Source organism: Caretta caretta, chromosome 7 (assembly GCF_965140235.1).
Source record: "Caretta caretta isolate rCarCar2 chromosome 7, rCarCar1.hap1, whole genome shotgun sequence".
Classification (NCBI taxonomy): Eukaryota; Metazoa; Chordata; order Testudines; family Cheloniidae; genus Caretta; species Caretta caretta.
In genome coordinates this window covers 94,208,417-94,229,984 of record NC_134212.1, presented here as the reverse complement: position 1 = coordinate 94,229,984, position 21,568 = coordinate 94,208,417, and the positions used below count along the sequence as shown (strand labels likewise).

Here is a 21,568-nt window from a genome sequence, read left to right as displayed (position 1 = left end):
CCACCTGCAGATATTTGGAGATGCATAAGGAAATCCCATACCTCTTAGAGCTTAAAAGATGTCTGGAGAATCTGCAAGGGACCCCATGCCCTTGGCAGGACCTCTATGCCAGCATCGCTTCCTGAGAAACTATCCTACCAGGACCTCCCACTGGACCTGGCCTCAAATCAAATCTTGACAGTGTCTGATGGTGGGCCGTAGTGTCAGTATTTGTACTTAAATGAGAGAACCTCATTGGTTTGCCAAGGGATAATGCCACACAGAGAGGCTATCCCTAGCCCTGCCTAGTCATAAACCTCTTTCCAGAATCCCAAATGTCCAAATGTGCATAGCTTGTGTGTACAGGCTCTGTAGATAGGAGGCAGGATGGGAGGATGAAACCAGGTTGGCTCAAACCTATCTCTGTGGCAGATTTTGGAGATATTTTCTGTTTCTTTCATCCCATCTGTGGGGAAAATCTAATGGATGATATATGGCACTTGGAGCATTCTTTCTTGGGAATGGGCAAATGTATCAAGATCTATAGGAAACTCTCATTGATCTTGGGGTATCTGGGGAGCGCAGGGCATTTTCATGGAGGTTCAATGTCCCCCGCCCCCTCCCCCAACTGATCCCCATCTTGCTTTCCCATGACAGCATGGTTTCCTCACAGCAGTATGGCTAATCAGCCCGTCTCACTCATGCTCTTTAGCCAGTGCTCCACTCCCCTTTGTGTGTGTGTTCAAATATGCAGAAGGGGAGATAGTTCAAAATGATGTTGGTAGGTTCAACTTTCTCTTATTGCTACAACATCCCTGTGGGATTGGATGGGACACTGCCATGGAGAACAGCCATATCAAAATACCTACGGAGGCGGGGTTTCTGTTGGACTGGGAGAAAACGTGCAATATACAATGAAATTGCTGCTCTCCCCTTAAAATCCCTCATCTGAGATCTGTCCCATTTCATTCCCCTGTGCCAATGGGACTAGAATGGGAATCCAATGGCCTCAATCTATATGATCCCAAATGCTCATTCAAAAGTGTATATAAAATTGAAACTTCCACAAACAGAAAATTTTCCTGTTCCATTTATTAAGTAGTGACGTCATGCTAAATGTATGTTATTTTGCAAAAACAAAAATAAAAAGTTTTCTTTACATTTGCCTTAAACTTAATAATTAAAACCAATTCAGTTTACATTTATTGATAATAACAGTTATTTTGATCTGTTTGTATTATAAACGTGAAACTAACCTTTCCAGAGTTTAGTTCATCATAGGGGTCTGGGAATCCAGTGTATTCTCTTGGGCTTCCATAAAGGTTTACGTAACAGGGCCCAAATGTTGGTAAAAAGCCCACCTCTGTTTCCCCTGTGTTTACTAATAGGCAAACATCATCATTAGAAATTAATTAACCATCTTTTAGAGCCACAAGGACATTAAAATTTAAATTCACATACAGTAAAATAAATGTTAGATATTAGTTGTTAGTAAAGTAAGAACACTTTATTCCATGGGTGTATCTCAGTAATATGAATTTAATGTATCTATTTGCATCGCTATAGCTGTCCCTAGTTGTTTACATGGCTGTAAGATTTTTAAATTAGATAATACTTTATGCAATAAAAAACCCAAAGAATAAATTGACCTTATGCTACATCCCCACCAACAACATTTCATTTATGTGAAAGACCAATACAATTTTAAAATAATGTACAAATTTTAGTGTAAAAAATATTTTCAGAAATAGATTAAACTGAATACCAGATACCACTGGCTTTCACTTAAATGTACCAAGGATTATGTTCTAGCTAACAATAAAGAGGTACACAGTAGCTGGAAGGTTAGTGTTCAGCATCACAGAATATGCCTAGTTAATCCTACTGTTTTTAGTGTGCTCCTGAAGTGACTCAAGTCTGTTTGTAGAAGGACTAGTAGAATGAAAATTATTAAAGTATACCATAGTATATAACACTGTTAAGTAACCTATTCACCATACCTAGAGGTAGAGTAGTATGTATTTTTTGTGCAAAAAAATAGGGGGGGGGGAAGAGATTGGGGGGGCACTAATCTAAAAAAGATTTGCCATTATGCCAAAATAATTAAAAGAACTGCTGTATTTTTAGGTCTCAATCCTGATCCCAATGAAGTCAATGACGAAACTCCCATTGACTGAAATTGGAGCATAAATAGGCTTGGAAGTATTAGATTTGTATTAGTAAATGTCAATAATGTTGATTTCACTGTACATATACAAACCAATGAAAAAATAGTTCCATGTATAATAGAAATGTACAGATAGGCAAAGTCAGAAACCAGTTGCTTGAGAACTCAGTAGTCAAAATCCAGTGATTTAGACTTTTGAATTAAGCTTGTTACAAATGGAGTAGTAAATGAACAGTAAAAACAGATATGATCTGTTGACTTAAGGATACTTACTTTGTATATTTTGACATGTGATGTTGGCAATTTGTGTTTTAACTGTTTCTACAGCTTTAACTTTTTGAACAATGTGTCATTAAATAAATATCTGATCACCTCCACATAATTTTTTATGACTGTGAAAATTTAACTGGATGAAAATAAAACAAAATGCTTAAAATAATCAATTTTATCCATCAAAATTATAAAAATAAAAAGCTGAATTCTACCATGCTTAAGCATAAGAGAGAGTCTTAATTTCAATAATTTTGCCTGAAAAAGGAATGCAGGATAAGACTCAAAATTAGATGTATAGTCGCTCCCATTACTGCCTCTTTAGTGAAGGGATTGTCAGCCTGTGTATTACAAACTCCTTTTTGACTGGCCTAAAATTTCATTCAGGAGTGAAAGTCTACACATTCGCTTATTTTTCATAGATGACTATTTGTTTGCTATAATTATTTTTGATAATTCTGAATACAGTTCAATAGAATTTACATACCAGTTATACTCTAGAGCTAAAAAACAAAAATGAATCCATAAGCATTTATTTGTCATTTTCTTAATTAAAATGGCCAAAATAATTTAAATCCTTTTTTTTAAACGTCTGGGTTTAGAATGTCTTGTGCTAAAACCAGCGCTATTTCAAATCATCACTCTACAAAGACAAGAAAAGGTGTTTCTAATTTAATGCTTACATTACATCCCTTTTACCTATATCAATACTACTGCTGTAACTTGAGTACTGCTCTAATTTTTATGTTTGGTATAAAAGTCATTTGTAGATAGAAGCATTACTCATATTATTGCTATTGCCATTTGGTTTTGTACATATGTACTGCAGCATGTATTATAGTCAGGCTTGAGTTTATTGAACAGAACAGGATACTGAGGAAACTGAAATGGTTTTAAGAGGAAGCAGGCTTTTGTTCTCTAGCTCTGGATTTAAAGGAGTTAATTGTGCCTTTATGCAACATTTGAATATATCCCCTAAAAGTGCTTTTAGGTTATTGGTAGATGAACATATAAATAATACAAAAAATTAGAAATAAATCAGCCATACATGCAGAGAAATACTCTACATTTGGGATGGTGCTTGAGATCAGGGGCATGATTCTGAGCTCTCTACAGCTTTACCCGGCTGTATCTCCATTGTCTTTAATGGAGGTATTTCTCATCTATACTGCAGTAAATGAGATCAGAGATAGGCTCCAGGTCTTTCATCAACACCTATCAGTTTTTTCAGAAACTACTTTGGGCAATCTGAAGCACAAAATGATGGCTTTACCATTAGGATAAAGACAGAAGAATGTGAAGATAAAGAGCTAAATCCTACAAGTCTTTCACTGATGGCTGACTACTGAGCAATATGTAAAGCTAGCTGGATAGTAAAAGGGAATATGAATGTCCCAATGTTTCTTACTGGCAAAACAAATACAGTTGTGTCAGCTTTGCAGAATGTAAAATGGTTCTGTGCCTTGTGCTTTGTCTGCTTCCACAATAGTAAACTTTGTCCATTTTGTCAAAGTTTCGAGTGGTTCACACTCTTTCATGTCTAAACTACAGAGCGTGGATGGGGCCACAGGACTCCTAAATACTTTTTCATTTTAATATTCATCTGGACAGCTCATGTTACACTCAGATTACGTAGCTGTTTTTCTTTCTTAGTTGGGTTTGGACCACAGAGAGATTCAGTCATAGGTCTTTATATGAAATGAAATGATTTTACTAATGGAAAAAAATATCTGGAACTGGCCTGATGACCTTTTATTGTAGGTAAGTATTAAGTGCCCCAGCTCTTCTTACATATAAAGTCCTCAGAGTTCATTGAGGTTGCACAGGTATATCTGAAGACAGAATTTGGCCCACATTTACATCTTTCCTGAAGATGGAATACTACTATAAACTAATTTGAGTATTGACTTTTCCCTGATTGTTGCAGATGTACAGGGATAATGTTGTGGGGAAAGATTAATGGTAAATGCACGGTCCAGTAGAGATTTGTATATTACTTATATATAAGGCTCTACTTAACTTGCAATATTGCGGAAATTGCAGATTCTGCAATATTAGGCTTCCTCCACAATTTTGACAGCGGGAGCTGACAGTGGGAGCCCTGAGCCCCTGCTCTCTACCCCGGGCCCCTGACAATGGGAGCACTTTCTCTCAGGCTCAGGAGGCCAACAGCCGGAGCCTCTGCTCTCAGTCCCAGTCTCTTGACAACAGAAAATCACAGAAAAGTAATAATGGACTTTATTACCGGAAATAATAAGGTCCATTATTACCTTTCTGCAATTTTCCATGGCTTGCCTGCAACTCAGCTGAAATTTTTTGACAATCATCCTGCAATTCAAGTAGGGCCTTAGTTATATATATTCTATATCATGCTAAAATGAGTTTGCTTCCACAAACTAATCATCTAGATTTGGGAAAATGAAGCAACCTGGTTTCCTAAAGTGAATGACTCTACAACCATAATTTTGGTTAAAATTGTGGATGTGGTATATTTTAAAATTGAATGTAAGGAGCATAAAACTTTAGTGTAGGTAAAATTCAGCTGTGTGCACAGGGCTAAGAATTGTCCAGACTTTTGGTGAGCAATTTCAATGGAGTAGAAACTTTTCATTCAACCCTAAATGTTTTAATTTTCCTCTGTTTCTTCTGCTTTACATCTGAATACCACTGAACTCATCTTCCACTGCTAAATGACCCAGAAACACTTGCCTCTGACATTAGAAGCAAACACAGGGATAATACTAAAAAAAACCCCTTCTTTCTAAAAATAGATTTCTATGTTGAATTAATCGGTCTGCTGTATACTGTTGCTGCTAAATTCAAACAGAAGCGCATTTCTAAAGAAATCAATGTTGTTTCATTTAAAGATGGTATGTTTAAAGAGCTGATTATCAGCAAGGCTTGAAAATGCTTCATAAAAATGATTTCAGCTTTTATTCACTATTCTATTTTTCAGTAAGCCATGCTGCACTTTTGGATCTGAGATAAGAAAGCAAAGCATTTGGGTGGATAAACTTATTAACATTCAGTTACATTTCAACTGCATTGAAACTTAATCTGTATTTATTTCTATTAAATAAATGCAACTTTTAACTTAATGATTTCCAAAAACAACTCTAGGTTACAATGCAAAGACCAATTTGTTCATAGTTAGAGTAAATCAGGTTTCTTTTTCAGATCTATTTATCCACCCAGTTAAGCATAAGCAAAAGAGTTGTGAAATCTTTTAGGCAGTTCATTATTTACAGGGAGCTCTACAGCAGCATACACAGTTGAGCCTTTCATTACTAACTGAAAAACTGCAAGCCATTTGTCAGAGTGCCTAATAACTGAAACACCTACATGCTCAGCTCTAAAATGCAGCACCACACATCAGCGAAACAGGAATATTTTCAAACCAATTCCAGTGCCAAAACTGATTTAAATAGTATGTAATATTTAATAGTCTCCAAATGTAGCATTGTATCCTTTAAATATATTTTTTAAAATGTTTATAAAATAGTTTGGTTTTGCTCTGAGACAGTATTACTCAGATTGGGCACTGGACAGCAAAATCAAATTAAAGACCAAGATATAAACCTTCATACGATGAAGCCCCAGTTCCCGAAGATGAAAATTCTATATTATGAAAAGACAACAGGTTACATGACAAGAAATTATAGAGCTTAAAAATTAAACATATCAAAGTGAAATCTGCTTTAAAACTAAATCAAAGCTGAAGTGACTTTGGAGTGGCCTGGAGTTTTGCTGCTTGAAGAAAATGGAGTGTGGTATTTCCCTAGTTTTATAAATTCTAAACAGAGAAAGACATGCCCAGGGCTATCATCAAAATACAATTTTGGTGTCTGTGAGTTCCAGCACCTCTGTCTGAGTGCCACATATAAGATTTTTTATTTAAAATACTTTTAACTACTATCTTAAAAACTAAAATCATACAAATAGATTTTTTTTTTTTGCATAAAACTTTTCACTTAAGGAAACAATCATGTTGCAGATTAGAACATGTTAGGATACTTTCATTTATTGGAATGATTAGACTAGTTCTAGCTGATTCTAGTTCTGATCAGTTGATCTCTTGGAACCCAATTCTGCACACCTTGAAATCAGTGGGAGTGTTGCCATTGACCTCAAGGGGAGGAGAGTTGGGATCTTGTATTGAAGATCTGACACTGGAATAGCAATTTTCAGAAGAGATGTTGAGCAAGACTTTTCCAGTAATTAAGCACCCAGATTTCAAATCAGAAACACAGAAGAAATGAAGTAACTTTGTTGCAGAGGAGAAGGCAGAACAATCTTCATAGGCCCTGATGCTGCAAAGATTGGCACACATGTAAACTTTATGCACATGAATAGTTCTCAAACCAGTGTACTCACGTGTATAAAGTTAAATACATGCTCAAGTCTTTACAGGACTGAGGCCAATGTAGTTTTGTTTTTTAAACTACTTACCTGGTAGCTTACTCATGAACAAGCAGGGCTTTTCTTAGACAACTATAAGAATGTTTCATTACATATATCAGAGAAAAATACTAATTCAGAATTCAAATGATGGAAATTATTTGGGGCCAGCTTCCTTCAGGCTAACTCACCTTACTTGTTATATTAGGCAGCTATATAAATATCAAGCATGATTTACTGTGAACTCTTCTATGGGAACAGTTAATATGCTGTAAAACTTTTATGACAAACATTAAACATGGATTTCTGGCAAAACAACGCCATGCTTGTCAAGGAGTTGGCCCACCAATAAATGGGATCCTTCTATAAGAAGATGAAATTGTGTATGTATGTATGTCTGTGTGTATATACACACACATCAATCATTAGGTTAGAAACATATTATGAGTAGATAAAGAAATTATTAATAAAATAAATTACAACATAATTGTAACTAATGGGAATAAATAAACTACACTGAAATAGTTATAAGTATAGCATAACAGAAACAGGAAGGAAATCTCAATTTTGTCTTTTCTTAACCATCTATGGGAAGAAAAATGTTGTTGAATTATATTTTTCTTGCAATATTTCAATAAGTTCACAGATCACACAAGCCCTAATAGAGAAAATATCTCAGGAGGATGGAAACTTTGCCTACCTAGAGTTTTCTTGCAGTCATCATCAGTTCAGCTTTTTAGTTTTCTCAATAAGTAGCAGAACCAATTGACTGAAAAACTTTGACACATGCTTGGATCCACTTAAATAATTTAATTGAAAACTATTGAATGAATCCAGTGATTTGCAGTTTAGGTAGGCTCAGGCAATGAGATATAGAACCCCTCTCTTCTAGATCACTGGTGTGAGTAGTAACCAAGAGTCATTGCCATTTGACCGCTGTTCAGTGGCATATGGGAAATGAGAGGTGGTCTTGGATCAGTTCTTACCAGACTGGTACTCACATCACAATTGACATCTTATAGGCAGTCTCATCAGGAAGACTGGCTAATCGTCTCTTGACTTCAGGCTGTTTCTCCAAAAGAAAGGTTTGGGCAGCGTGGCAAAGAAGTGGCGGCCAAGGTCACATTTGCTATGGCTCCCCATTCTATACTGGTTCTGAAACAGTGAACTTCAAATTGGCCCCTTTCATAAACGCTGAATTCACTAAAAATATCCTATAGTACTCTGGATTATAGATCAACTGAAGAATTAACAGTTATATGGAGTTTGAAATATTCAATAAAGTTTTCTATATGTACCAGAAAACTGAGTTTTGAATTATCTAGTATATACAGAATACTTTCTTAGATTTTGTGAATTAATTATTAATACTTCAGTACCATGCGATTTTTCAAAAAGTAAAGTTACTGTTCTGGAAAGTGGCCAGTTAGAAAGCACTGAAAACAGAAGATCTTCTTTAAGCCACAGAACTGGTATAACACAGGGAACTCCAGCAAAGCAAACTTCCCTACACTCTCCCATCATTTCTCTTAAATACACAGAAAATACTTGCTGAAATGTGTAAGCTGAATAACTCACCTTCTACTTCTCCACCAGAAGCAGCAATTTTGGAGAGACTTAAATACGTTGTTCCTACTGCATCATTTTTTGTAAGACGATCCCTATATGAAATGTAAGATTGTAATTAAATGCAACAATGGTCATCCTAAATAGAGGCAAGCTACAAATGGCTAAATGTATTTACAGGGTATATATGTTTAGACCACCTAGCATGTTTTAATAACAAACACCAGATGATGTCTGACTTTTACATAGCTGTGCAGTAGGAGGGGAGAGCATAAGAAGCTGTTCCCAGCGTTGCAGAGTTCAAGGGTCAGGCAGAATTTCAGTCTCAGAACTGGCAGTCCAGCTAGAGGAAGTAAGTTGCAACCCATAAAGGTGTGTAGTAACCAGAGATGTGCAATCTCTGTACACTTGGAACTCCAAGAGGTATTCTGCTCCGCTCCCTGGGGGTTGGGTGGCTCCATCCCCAGCCTAGAACTATGCCTAACAATCAGGGCGCAATCAGGCCCACAGTAAGAACAATAAAACTTATAACTTGAGCATATTAATGTTTGGCCCACTTGTCCAAAAATTGTACACAGGCTTGATACACTGAATATCAGCCAATGTCATGGTAATCAATATAATATACATTGCTGACTAGAGTTAGGCAAATAATTACAAAAATAGTCATATAAATTTTGGAAACAAACATATGGAATCAATGTATGTTTGCAAATATTGGTGAATTATTTGCCTATCTCTACAAGTTGGTAAAATAATGGGGAAGAATTGTAAAATAATTTATTAGAAAGTTATTCTATAAGTATTATTTAACCCATTTCATGCACAGAAATCAATGGTGTGCCAATGCCGTACTATTTATGGCCCCAATTCAGGAAAGCATCACTGTTCAGGAAGGGTAATGAAGCATTTGCTTAAGTGCTTTACAGAATCAGGGCTTACGGTTCCAAAACCCTGTGAATTATACAGAAACAGGATTTTTTCCACTCAACACAATTTTATTTTATCTAATACTTTATACAAAACAGTCAAAACTCACCAGTCAAAAACTGTTAATCTTATTTTTTCACACATTGAGGGAAACTGGAAAAAAGTCGAGAAAATAAAATGATTCATTATTTATCTTTCACATTTTAAAAAAACGTTCTGAATAAAATAATAAAAACTGATGGTGGATATTTAGAGAAGCAAGACGAAAGCTAACCTTGATTTGAAGATGAACAACTTGATTCCATTCTGGATTAGCATTTTTCTCAATTATATTTGTGCAAACCTGCAAAAAACAAAACAAAACAAAAAACACCCCAAATGAAACAGATTTTATAGTAGCTCAAGCTCAAAAATCAGACAAAAAAGCATGGAACCAGTCACAATTTAGGATAAATTGTATTCAGGCTGGTCAAATGGTATGCCATCACAGGGTCCTACAGTGGCTAATGGTGAATATTAAGTTTCAGAGTAACAGCCGTGTTAGTCTGTATTTGCAAAAAGAACAGGAGAACTTGTGGCACCTTAGAGACTAACCAATTTATTTGAGCATAAGCTTTCGTGAGCTACATCCAGTGACCTGAGCTGTAGCTCACGAAAGCTTATGCTCAAATAAATTGGTGAATATTAAGTTTTCCATGATTTAGTGAGTCATTAGCCTTAGGTTCAGGGCCAGCTCTAGGTTTTTTGCCACCCCAAGCACCGAGAGCGCAACTGCCCAAGCAGAAAAATAAAAAAACAAGAATGGCCGGAATGCCGCCCCTGGAATTGTGCCGCCCCAAGCACATGCTTGCTTTGCTGGTGCCTAGAGCCGGTCCTGCTTAGGTTGGTAATTATTGCTGATCTGATCTGCTTATGCAACCTAAATGCAAGAGGCAAAACTATTCCACCGTTGTCCAAACCAGTGTTCTTCGGAGCTTCTAACTGACAGAAAAAACTGCTCATCAACTCCTCCAGGCGCAAAAAAGGTGCTACCACAGTGGCACCCAGATATGACTGAATGACAGCAGGAAAATAAACAAAAAGGGATGATCAGCCCTGGTGAATTCATGTTTGGTTTGTCTACATGTTGGACTGGATGAAAGATGTATTGTATTGGCAACCAGGTTCCCATTGTTGTTGATACCTATTAGAGGCCTCATTGCTGTGGCATCGTGTGCAACTGTTTATACCACCGGTGCCTAAAACCAGCAGTGATTTAAGTGCTAACAATAACATGGAATTGATGTTTGGGTCGGTGTTTGGTTTTGCAATGAAAGCAAGTCATTATGAAAAACTAGTGTATGTGCAACGTGCAACTATGCCCTTAGATTTACTGTACAATCAGTTATATAAAGCAACCCGATAAACAGGTAATCTGAAGTGGTCAAGCCCCTACATCTTAGTCATACATTCTTTTAGAGTCATTAGCACACCTTTAAAAACCCTTTCTATGGTATGTTATGGTATGTCCTCAGTCTATTGAATATGCTTTATGACCCAGTACTGTAAACCCTTATGCAGATGAATAACTTTAGTCTCTATCAACTGAAGTTCCCCATGATTTTATTTTTAATATTTCATGTTCACTCCTAGATTTTAGCTCCACCTATTCCTTCCTGTTTTACAAAGTGTTGAACTAGATATGCTGAAAGTCATTTTCTCTTGTTGACAATGCACTGTGGACCTACAGTTCAATCATCTTAAGAAACACTTAGACGTGTGAATACAGTTTTCAAGTATATGACTAGTTTGCAAGATTTTGAATATTAACTCAGACAAATACCTTTTTTCCAGCAAAACAAACTTCCACAAATGGATCTACTAGGTTTTTCTTGTCTGCATTACCTCCAAATAGTTCCTTAACAGTCTGCGCAAAAGCATCATCCACTAAGGAGAAATTATAAGGCAAAAATTAACTTTAACCCTTTTCTTGAAGATTATGGGCCTAATTCGGTCTCAGTAACTTCTTAGCAATCTTACTTAAGTCAATGCGGTTGCATAGACATAATTAAGGTCAGAATCTTGCCGTATGTATTCAGTTTTCAAAAATAAATATTTGCTGCTAGAAATGAAAAAATAATTGAGATTTAGAAGCAACTTCTAAAATTTTGGTCCTGAGAAGATCACAGTGAATTTTGATGTTAGCCTAGAGCTGGGGAAACAGGAGTTTATGCAATCCTTTCATACCCTCCAGCAAGTAGCAATGGATCAGCAGTCTTGAAGGTGGCCTGTTTGTCATCCCAGACATAGAAAGGGCGCAGTGAAGGAGAAAGAACTGAATAGAAAAGCCAGACATGTTCTGTTACCAAAAATGTCTAAGGTATAATGAATTTCCAGGGACGCACAATACTTTGTGTATTGCACACAGGGACTACTTCCCTTCTCCCGATGTTGAAGCCAGTATCTATTGATAGTATTCATTTTGTGTCATTTGCATTTAGAATAAGTTGGAAAAAAATGATGGGCTTTAATAACTTTGTTTAGGAACAATTTGTTTAACCTGTTGAGTTTTGAACTCGTCTCAACAAGCTTTGACTTGGGGTTTGGAGAAAGTGTAGAGCAATTAAACAGAGACAACTCAGAATCAAAGGATGGATTTCAAATACAGACTTCCTACTCAGTTGAATTATCATCTCGAATCTCTGTTTGAGGGACAAAGGGACACCAGTAGATCAAACAACACACCATCACCATTTATAATAAAATTTCACTTAATCTGAGATGATAACATTGTATTACCCATTACAAAAGTTATATAGATTTGATTGAATATTGAAAAAAGAAATGGGCTGCTTAAACCATCACAGAATTATGGGCTCAAACTATGTGGTAATCTATATGGTTGCTTGTTTTATGTCTGGGAATTTTTTTTAAATCAGTTAACAGATATTTCTACGAGTTATCAATTGCAGTCTTGTACAATCCAGTAATAAGAAGCTATATACTCTGGGGAATATCCTCGGCTCTGTAGATTTTAAGAAGGAAAGTGACCCATCGAAGTGCAATTCCAGCCGGCAGTAAAAGATTACTCTCCACATCATCATTTTCATTATCTCGCTCTCTTTTTTCCATCTGTTGGAGATATATTGGTATATATTATCAACCTATATATAAGAAAGGCATCATATGCTAAACAGTCATGAATAATAATATGGTAATTGGTCATAGTAGCATCCTTTAGTCCACCCACAAGTTAAAATCTATCTGCATTTGCATTACAAATGAGGGTTTATAAAATTATAAAACCAGAAAAATTTGTTCTGCTTAAAATGTGTTATTTTCAGTTTCAACCTCATCAGTATTAAATTGGAGCAACCACTCTCTTTTTTTCTAGGCAGTCCATATAGCTATTTTTAAAATAATAAGCATAAACCATGAAGATGTGATATTTATAGGTTTCTGGTGCTTTTTTGCACTCATGGGCAGTGGTGACTGTATGGAATTTTCACACCCTTTGGTGGATTATAAAAGTATAATCCACTAAAAGTCACAAGATCTCCTGACAAAGCATGTTACTGCGGCTGGAAACTGTGTACAACTCCTGAAGTAATTTGGGAGAATTTACAACGTCCCCTTTGAAAACAAACAGGAAACTGTCAAATTCTCCCAATCATCCTTGTTGCAAGAATCACCAGGATAGAGAAGGGGAAGGTAGTAGTGGGAGCCACTACTGGAGATACACCAGGTTACTGGGAGGGAAGGCAGCAATGGGAGCAAGAAAGCACCAGGGAGAGGCTTTAACAGCGGACTGTGAAAGCTGGTATGGCAATATTCGGACTGAAGGCAGTAGTGGAGTGAGAGGTAGTTAGGCAAAGAAACAGATTGTAAGGAGGTTCTATATTTTTAGCTCTTTCTGGCCAGTACCATGTAGTTAAGGCCAAGATTTTAAAAAAGTAACTAATATGTTGGGTGCTGAACCTGAGACACCTCAGAGGGGCCTGATTTTCAGGAAATCAGGGTCCTTTAAGGTGCCTTGAGTTAGGCACTCAAAAATCCCTAGTTACTGTGAAAATCTTGGCCTTAGTTCCTGGCGATACTCACAAAGTGAATTAACCAGTACCAAGCACGTAGTGTATAAGAAAGAAGGTTCTGGGGACATGACTAGAAGATGAACACATTTGCAAAGGAAACCTACTGGTGGCTCATCTCCTGCCCCCAGGACGAACATGCTGACTTTCAGATAGCCTTTAGTTCCTGAATTTGTATCTTCAGGGTCACTCAAAAGAAGCCATTTTCTCATGACTGCATGGCCTGAAATAAAGCAAAATAAATAAATCAGCCTTCTCCTTCACTGAAGAAGTAGAAGTGTAAGCCGTACAATCAAGGCCAATTGTCCCAAAGTACAATCTACCCTGAACATAATTATTAAAAACAATTCCTTCTGATTTTAAAAAGTCCAGCCCCCAACAAGCTGTGCAACAATGTTAAAATGCTGAGTGGCATACTAAGGGAAACCATTCTCTCACCATGTTTTTGCATGACTTTTGATACTTAATTCTTGTTTTTAAGTTAATGATACCAAAATTAAAATCTTCAGGGTGAAAAAAATGTAAGCTACTTATACCACATTTGGGAACTACTGAAGAGCTAAAGGCAGGTTTTGATAAAGATGCTGCAGGTCTGAAGCATCTGTCTCTGTCTCAACTAACTTTGCATCCATATGTGTTTAGGCATATTTTTCTACTTCAGAAACACAACTAAAAGTCACAGCCTGTTTAATTGGGCATCTCAAGCCAAAGGAAAAGCAGAAGAAACTCAGGCTTTGAGGAGATTGTTACTTACCAGGTTCATCATAAACATACCCAATGTCAATCTGAAATGAAGATTAAAATATTATATCCTAAGAAGTAGCAGAATACAGTCACAAATATGTGTGTTTGGCTTTAATCATAGAATCTTAGAAACGCAGGGCTGGAAGAGATCTCAAGAGGCCATCTAGTTCATCCCCACTGAAGCAGGACCAAGTGTACCTAGACCATCCCTGACGGGTGTTTGTCTAACCTATTTAAAACCTCCAATGAAGGGGATTCCACAACCTTTCTTACTAACCCATTCCAGTGCTTACCTACCCTTATAATTAGAAATTATGTAAGGGGTTAGGCCCTAATTCCCTTCAATTTTTCATACTGTTATTACATTGTTTCTGTGTTATGAAAAATAAAAGCCTTGTGTGGCATGCTCCTGTCAGGGCTAGAAAGGGAACAGAGGGAAGAGAAGGGGATTCATTTGTACAATATGCTGCTAAGTGATCCTCTGGAAAGGTGGTGGAGAATGTGCCACTGCGTGGGGGGAGGAGATGCAACCTCAGCAGGACTAGATGACGGAGACATTCATTCATTTAGAAAAGCCTTCCTTTCTACCTAAATAAAATATTCCAGGAAGTTATCTACCTGGATGTATATACACATAGACATATACATTAAACTGTTCTGCAGGCTGATTTAATTTACCCCACTAGCATTTACTGCATGCAACTGGCAAAGGTAAAATACCGTACTTACCAATATTGACCTTGTGGAAGTTATAGGAGTGGATTTTCACCAGTACGAATTACAACTGTTTGACATTTTTTTCTACATTGTTTTGGGTACAAACACCTGTGGTAGGCATCCCCACTTCCCGGGGCAGATCCTCAGCAACTGTAAATTGTCATAGCTTCATTGATTTCAAGAGAGCTAAGACAATTTACACTAACTAAGGAGATTCCTCCTGCCTCTCTGTTACTACACAAGCCTATTTAAACAAAGGGACACCTTTCTCTGAAATTTTGAGATTCTGTATCTCATGATTCAATATATGACAATGTTGCAAACCAATGGCAATTTTTTTGAATTCCTCCTTCAAGACCTGGGTGATACAGTACAACTGACAGTGACCTTCCATAGCAGTTGTTTTACCCTTTGGAGACTGAAATTCATTTTTCTTTTCTTGGACTATACAGATTCTTACCAGTAGCTTTGGGACAGATAGTCCTATTGCTTTAGGTAGAAAACCATGTTATAAATATTAATTGTACATGAAAGGTACATCTATTATACAGACCAGGTAACTTAACTTGCATTTTGCATTTAATTACACCAGTGTCAATATGGAGTAACTCCCCTTGACTTTATTGAGTTAGTTCTCTTAACTGCCCTGGCTTTGCAGTGCTAGCAGGCACAGACAATGGTCAACAAACAAAACAATAGGACTGACTGTCCCAAAGCTACTGGTAAGAGTAAATGCTTCCCAGCATTAAAAGCAAAACATTATAAGGGTAAGTTTTTGTACCTTTTCAAACACAGTATCTAGTAATACATTTAAAACTGATGCTTTACATATTCCTCTAATCTTCCTTTGAGCCCCTAAGTGTAGGTGTAACGCCGACAGACCACGGTCGTCAGCGGGCAGGATCGAACCGGGGACCTCAGTGCATGAGCCTCTACCACATGAGGTAAAAGCCAACTCGCTGTTAGCTAAGGCTGTAGAGCAGACTCATTCTTTCTCTCTAAGTGGTCTTGGTACCACTAGATGGGACAGAACACCACACCCAGGAAGTATGTGGGTTACATACTTCCCCTCGCTGAGGAAGTGTGTCCCGAGCTTCAGAGACTTCCCAGTTGAAATCTTGGGTGAGCCCCCACTTGTAATGCCGACAGACACCAGTCATCGGCGGGTGGGATCGAACCAGAGACCTCTGGAGCTTCGTGCTTTTAGCTAAGGCTGTAGACAGACTCATTTAACTCTCTCTCTCTCTCTCTCTCTCTCTCTCTCTCTCTCTCTCTCTAAGTGGTCTCAGTGCCACTAGATGGGACAGAACACCACACCCAGAAGGTGTGCAGGTTACATACGCAGAATGTGGAAGTCTACTTTATACGCACCTTAAATTCTCCCATCAGAGAGTCCGCTCGTAAAGAATATGAATCATACACCTAAAAGGGAAAAAAAAGGAATGAATCTTTCCAATCTTTATACAGCACTAGTTGGACAGTGTCATGTGCATCCAGTGAGTTTTTCAAAGGTATGCCTTTTTTCCTTACCCGAATGCTTATTGTTTCATCAAGCAGCTCTAAAGGGGTCATGTGAACATTGTAGAAGAATATCTGTTAAGATTAAACAAACTGATTTAGAACATTAACATCATGATTTGCAGCTACATACAGTATTTAAGTAGCTTGCCAGGCATATATCTGTTGATATATATTTAGTCTACTTCCTGTTTGGATGTTCTACATGTGAATTTAGCACTGCCCTGAAAAGTGAAATCCACTGTTTATCCACAGAATAGGTGTAGCACGGGCAGTTGCACTGCACATTTCCCCGGCATTGACCTGCTAATGTGTCTTAACCTTGCCCTGGCGGAACCTCTTTGAGAGCTGATGGAGTGGTTCAGTCTGCATATTCAATCAACCTTTAGCCTCTCTACTGCAATTATCAACAAGGATGCCAACCAGTGCCAGCTAGGATGATTCATGCACTAAGAATTTCATGGTTATTTGCATGGAAATAAAACTGATTTTGGTAGCACAGATTTTGTGAAGTATTTGTATTTATTTATTTATAAAATATGCTTAACCAAAAAACACCAGGCTTGACCTGCAGGCACAACCAAGCTCTGCTCAGCATATTACCCAAGTGGCAGGGGATGATGCGAAGAAGTGACTGTACTCCACCTGTAGCCTGCTGAGGCTGGCCATGGGTTGGTTCAAACCCCAGTGCCATTTGCATTGGCTGGCAATGGCTCACAAGTGACCAGTACATCAGGCAGGAATGGATGGAATGCACCAGTACTCCAGACACACTGTGTGCACCGCTGCCGTATCAGCTATGCTGGGGGCTGCAGTAGGGTAGGTGTGGTGTAGAACAAGAAGCTGGGGATTCCACCATGCTGGAAGAATTTTCAGCTGGTTAGTTAATCCACCGACTTGGCTCCTTTGTGGCATCAGAGTAGTGCAAGAAGCCAGAGTTTAGCCCCTATTCTCTTATAATGTAGTAACAAAAATGAATGCCACTCATGTCATTAATACAAATTATGTGGATTCCATATGCTAAATACTTCCATATACTCAGCCCTACATTCAGCCTTTCCCCCTCAATATAAAGTCTGTGGGACAGATTCTCTCCTGCATCCATGGTTTGAATTACTTTCCAGATATTCTGAGCTACACCTCTCCCAACTCACTCTCATCCAAGCCCAGGCAAAGAGATCACATCACCTACGTTTGACTAAAGAAGAGACAGAGACCTGCACCTTATCCCTATATGGTTGTATCACAGTCCAAACTGTCTCACAGTCTCCTGCAAAACCTCACATACACATTGAGCAGGAAGGGTGACAGAATAGAACCACTCTGAGTTCAAGAGATGAACAACTGCTCAGCACCACACTCTGTCTTGTCTCCGTAAGAGAAAAGAACAGAACCATTCATGTGATTGGTCTACCCAAGTCATTGTTATTTCACATGATCAGCTGTATCAAAGGATGGCTTCTATCCACTTTAATGGGAGGTTGATTGGGCCCCTGATTCTTCCCAGAAATGGTGTCAATTGTGGCATGAGTTTTATGATGTGAAGAAATGGTTGGTTTTTTTTATAAATTAACATTACACATTAACCAGAATTACCTTAAAAATGTTAGAAAATGCTTATTTGTTAAGCAGATTGGGGGTGCTTCATTATGAACCGGATCCCTCTATCCCTTCTGAAATAACAGATTTTTGATGATTTGACAGTGCCATCTAACTGATTTTCAGATATAATTAAATGTGTATTTTCTAAATACTCACCTCATCAAAATATGGATTGTTTCCTCTTTTGATTCTTGTTCGGTGTGTCTGCCCACAAACATGAACTTTGACTACTGGTTTTATGTTATTTCCAGACAACTGACGACCTTCAATGACTCTAACACGAATCTGAAAAAATTAAATACACAAGGCATGCTGTAGCTGATACCTTACAGTGCGTGTCTGTCTATCTGTGATCATACTGAAACCAACAGTATTTCTCTTTTCCATTATCCACCAAAATAAGATAACACCAAAGCAGCTAGCAGATTTAGACTGGCTAGCCATTTCAGATGTTCCAACTACAATAATTACAACACTTGTTTAACATCCTCGCTAGTCCTGTACCTTAATTTTAAAAAATATTCTCCAGAGAACTCTGGGACACAACTTTCTCAGATAGCATCTTCAGTTTTGGACTTGCTCTTACCATAATTATGTTTGAAATCTTTATTGTTCTAAGAAAGAAAAGGAGTACTTGTGGCACCTTAGAGACTAACCAATTTCGTGAGCTGTAGCTCACGAAAGCTTATGCTCAAATAAATTGGTTAGTCTGTAAGGTGCCACAAGTACTCCTTTTCTTTTTGCGAATACAGACTAACACGGCTGTTACTCTGAAACCTTTATTGTTCTAGTTTAAACTCAATAGTTACACAACAGGTAAATTTCTCCCTACATTTCAGCAAGAGTTGTGCAAAACTCCTAGATTTTATTTTGTGAATATTTGCGCTTTAACAGATGTGCTTGGGGAAAAAAAACACACTTGAAAGATGGGCTTGCTGTCAATTCTGTTATAATCTGTATCCTTTTACAATGCATTAGCTTGTCTTGTATCTGACATTCAGATTATCTCAGGTTGTGCAGGAAAAGTACAGTATTTAACACTCAGCTACCTGGAAGTCTTGGGGTTTGTTAGAAAGGATTCTCCGCATTTTCTTTCCTTTAGAGATGCGCCGAGCAAGCTGGGCTTCCTTTGTGTCACTTGGAACTGCTGGTGCAATGCCATCAACTGTACCATCAGCCCCATCCTCATAACCTCCATCTTCTGCTCCATCTAACACAGGGGAAAGCAGCACAATTAGTAAACAAATAGTTTAATATTAAAATTACAGTAATAAAAGCATGAGGTCAAAGATGTGCACAGAAAGTGTATTAATGCTACTTCATAACAATTAATTCTAATCAATGTGCTTCTTCCTTCTTGAAAGCTAGTGGAGTTGGACCACCTGCAGCTAATTCTATATTTTAAATGCAATGACTATGTACGTGTCACCTCCAAGATGAAGACTATCTAAGGGAGCCCCCTTGCAATCTATCAAATCCACTTCCAGAAGCTGTTGGCAAAGCAGAATCCAGGCAGTATCCTCAAGGCACCATTTCATTATCAGTAGCTGCACAGTAAGGGACCAATTCTTCTCCAGTGGAAGTTAATTTTAATGGGAGTAGATTGGGCCCTACCATAGCACAGCTTTTTACATCAGGCTCCTGTTTTAAATAGATAGGAACATTTTCAGGCTTTCCCACTTGCCCATGGAGATTAGTGCATTCATCTTTGTATCTAAAATGAAATTCTGACGGTGCCCCTGTAATATTTAACTTATGAATCTGGGAAGGTTTCTGTATATATCAATTAAATATCAACCTTTTACATGAATTAAACTTGGCACTGCAACATTGGTCCATCCATTAATATACCACTATTGCAAAACTTCCACAAGAACCAAACCACAAAAGGAGTGTTTTTTTTTCCCATGGTGTTTTTAACTTCTTTTGTTAATTAAGGAATAGTGTATTACAGAAGTGATGGAACTGTCTAGATGGTATTAAACAGTTACAAAACTGCAGACTAAGGGTAAAGGTGTTTGGGTGTAATTAAGGTTTTTAGTGTCTTGAATAACAACACTATTTGAGAACTTGGGAAAACCTTAGACCAAGTACCAGTATATTGCCTAGCCAAGAAAATGTTCTATAACCCTTAGGGCTGTACCATAACTCCCCCTCCATTTTCCCATTGGACATGAGGTGATACTGAATTACTTGGATATTGTGTCCCTAAAGAGAGGGACATTTGAATTTGGAGGCACAAAGGTCCTGCATAAAAGTAGCTCAGCTGCTGGAGACCTAGGCTTTGCTGAGTCCAGCAGCCCCTCGTGGTGGCCAGCAGTTCTGCATCACCAATTCTGCAGGGGGAAATTAAATTCTGCACAGAGCATTAATTCTGTGTGAATTCTGCATTGTGCAGTGGCACAGAATTGCCCCTGGGAGTAATAAAGATAATTCAGCTGCTGAGCCCTGCAAATTTTTTAGCTAAAGGAAGGGTCTTGAACAGAGCCTGGGATTTATTTTAGGTGAAATGATGGAAGTTTGATCAACAGAGCCATCAGTTGCCAAGAACCTAGAGTTAGAGGTGTTGGATAGAAGAGGGTTAGCTGCAAATGTTGAAAAGCCCTGTTCCAGGTAAACGACTGAAGTTTAGGGAGAGTGGCAACTTTATGAAAGCTAATGTTATATGTGCTGACACTGTGAATTATCCTCTACTGAACTTCTGTGTGTAGTTTGTCGGCCTGGAGTGTGAATGAAAAAAATTAATCATGTCTTGTGAATGTCCCTAGTGGGATGTGTCCCTGGATACACAGATGAAGTACCATATTCTAAACTCATCTATAAATTTCAACAATATGCAGTTCCATTTTACTGACATCTGTGTCGTAATCTGTCTCCCACACTGCCCATGCAACTGACTGGTTACAAGCTCTACTAATGACTTCACCTGCATTTCTGAGACTAGACTAACAGGCAGTTTGATTTCACAAACTGAATATATGAAAAGGTGAACTAACAAAGTTTTGTTTGGTAACTTGTTTTGCTAAACTAAGTTTTATGTAGAGTTGCTGAACAGTTAGGGTTTCTGTTTCTCCCCGGAGGTGGCTGCATTTAAGTGCATTTATCTATCTAAAATAGTCACACATACCAGATATTAACTGATGCTGATTGATACTTTTGTAGTTCAAGTCAAAGTTTGCATAGTGCTATTCTGAATTTTAGAAATTTTCACCAAAGTCTTTGTTAATTTATAGCAGTGGTTCCCAAACTTGTTCCACCGCTTGTGCAGGGAAAGCCCCTGGCGGGCCAGGCCGGTTTGTTACCTGCCGCGTCCGCAGGTTCGGCTGATCGCGGCTCCCAGTGGCTGCAGTTCGCTGCTCCAGTCCAATGGGAGCCGCTGGAAGCGGCGCGGGCTGAGGGACATGCTGGCCGCTGCTTCCAGCAGCTCCCATTGGCCTGGAGCAGTGAACTGCGGCCACTGTGAGCCGCGATCGGCCGAACCTGCGGATGCAGCAGGTAAACAAACCAGCCCAGTCCGGCAGGGGCTTTCCCTGCACAAGTGGCGGAACAAGTTTGGGAACCACTGATTTATAGTATCTACTCCCCACCTCTCAGGCAAAACTCCCATTGA

At 38.2% G+C, this 21,568-nt stretch overlaps 1 protein-coding gene across 3 annotated transcripts in view; it reads right to left on the bottom strand.

The window, feature by feature from the left end:
• Positions 1 to 21,568, bottom strand: part of MYOF (myoferlin) — a 109,270-nt gene that overhangs the window by 49,031 nt on the left and 38,671 nt on the right. For 2 of the 3 annotated variants that reach the window (XR_007357703.2, XM_048858413.2), the window contains exons 6-18: positions 19,008 to 19,168; positions 18,115 to 18,243; positions 16,369 to 16,431; positions 16,210 to 16,260; positions 14,132 to 14,162; positions 13,485 to 13,600; positions 12,295 to 12,421; positions 11,133 to 11,236; positions 9,585 to 9,653; positions 9,420 to 9,463; positions 8,393 to 8,475; positions 5,996 to 6,034; positions 1,236 to 1,360 (exon numbers count right to left, since the gene is read on the bottom strand). Coding sequence is in view for 2 of the 3 variants with exons in the window: in XM_048858413.2 (XP_048714370.2) it covers positions 1,236 to 1,360; positions 5,996 to 6,034; positions 8,393 to 8,475; positions 9,420 to 9,463; positions 9,585 to 9,653; positions 11,133 to 11,236; positions 12,295 to 12,421; positions 13,485 to 13,600; positions 14,132 to 14,162; positions 16,210 to 16,260; positions 16,369 to 16,431; positions 18,115 to 18,243; positions 19,008 to 19,168 (1,142 nt within the window). In the remaining variant the exon portion in view is untranslated. The remainder of the gene's footprint in view (positions 1 to 1,235; positions 1,361 to 5,995; positions 6,035 to 8,392; positions 8,476 to 9,419; positions 9,464 to 9,584; positions 9,654 to 11,132; positions 11,237 to 12,294; positions 12,422 to 13,484; positions 13,601 to 14,131; positions 14,163 to 16,209; positions 16,261 to 16,368; positions 16,432 to 18,114; positions 18,244 to 19,007; positions 19,169 to 21,568) is intronic. The other variant, XM_075130960.1, reaches the window with a different exon arrangement.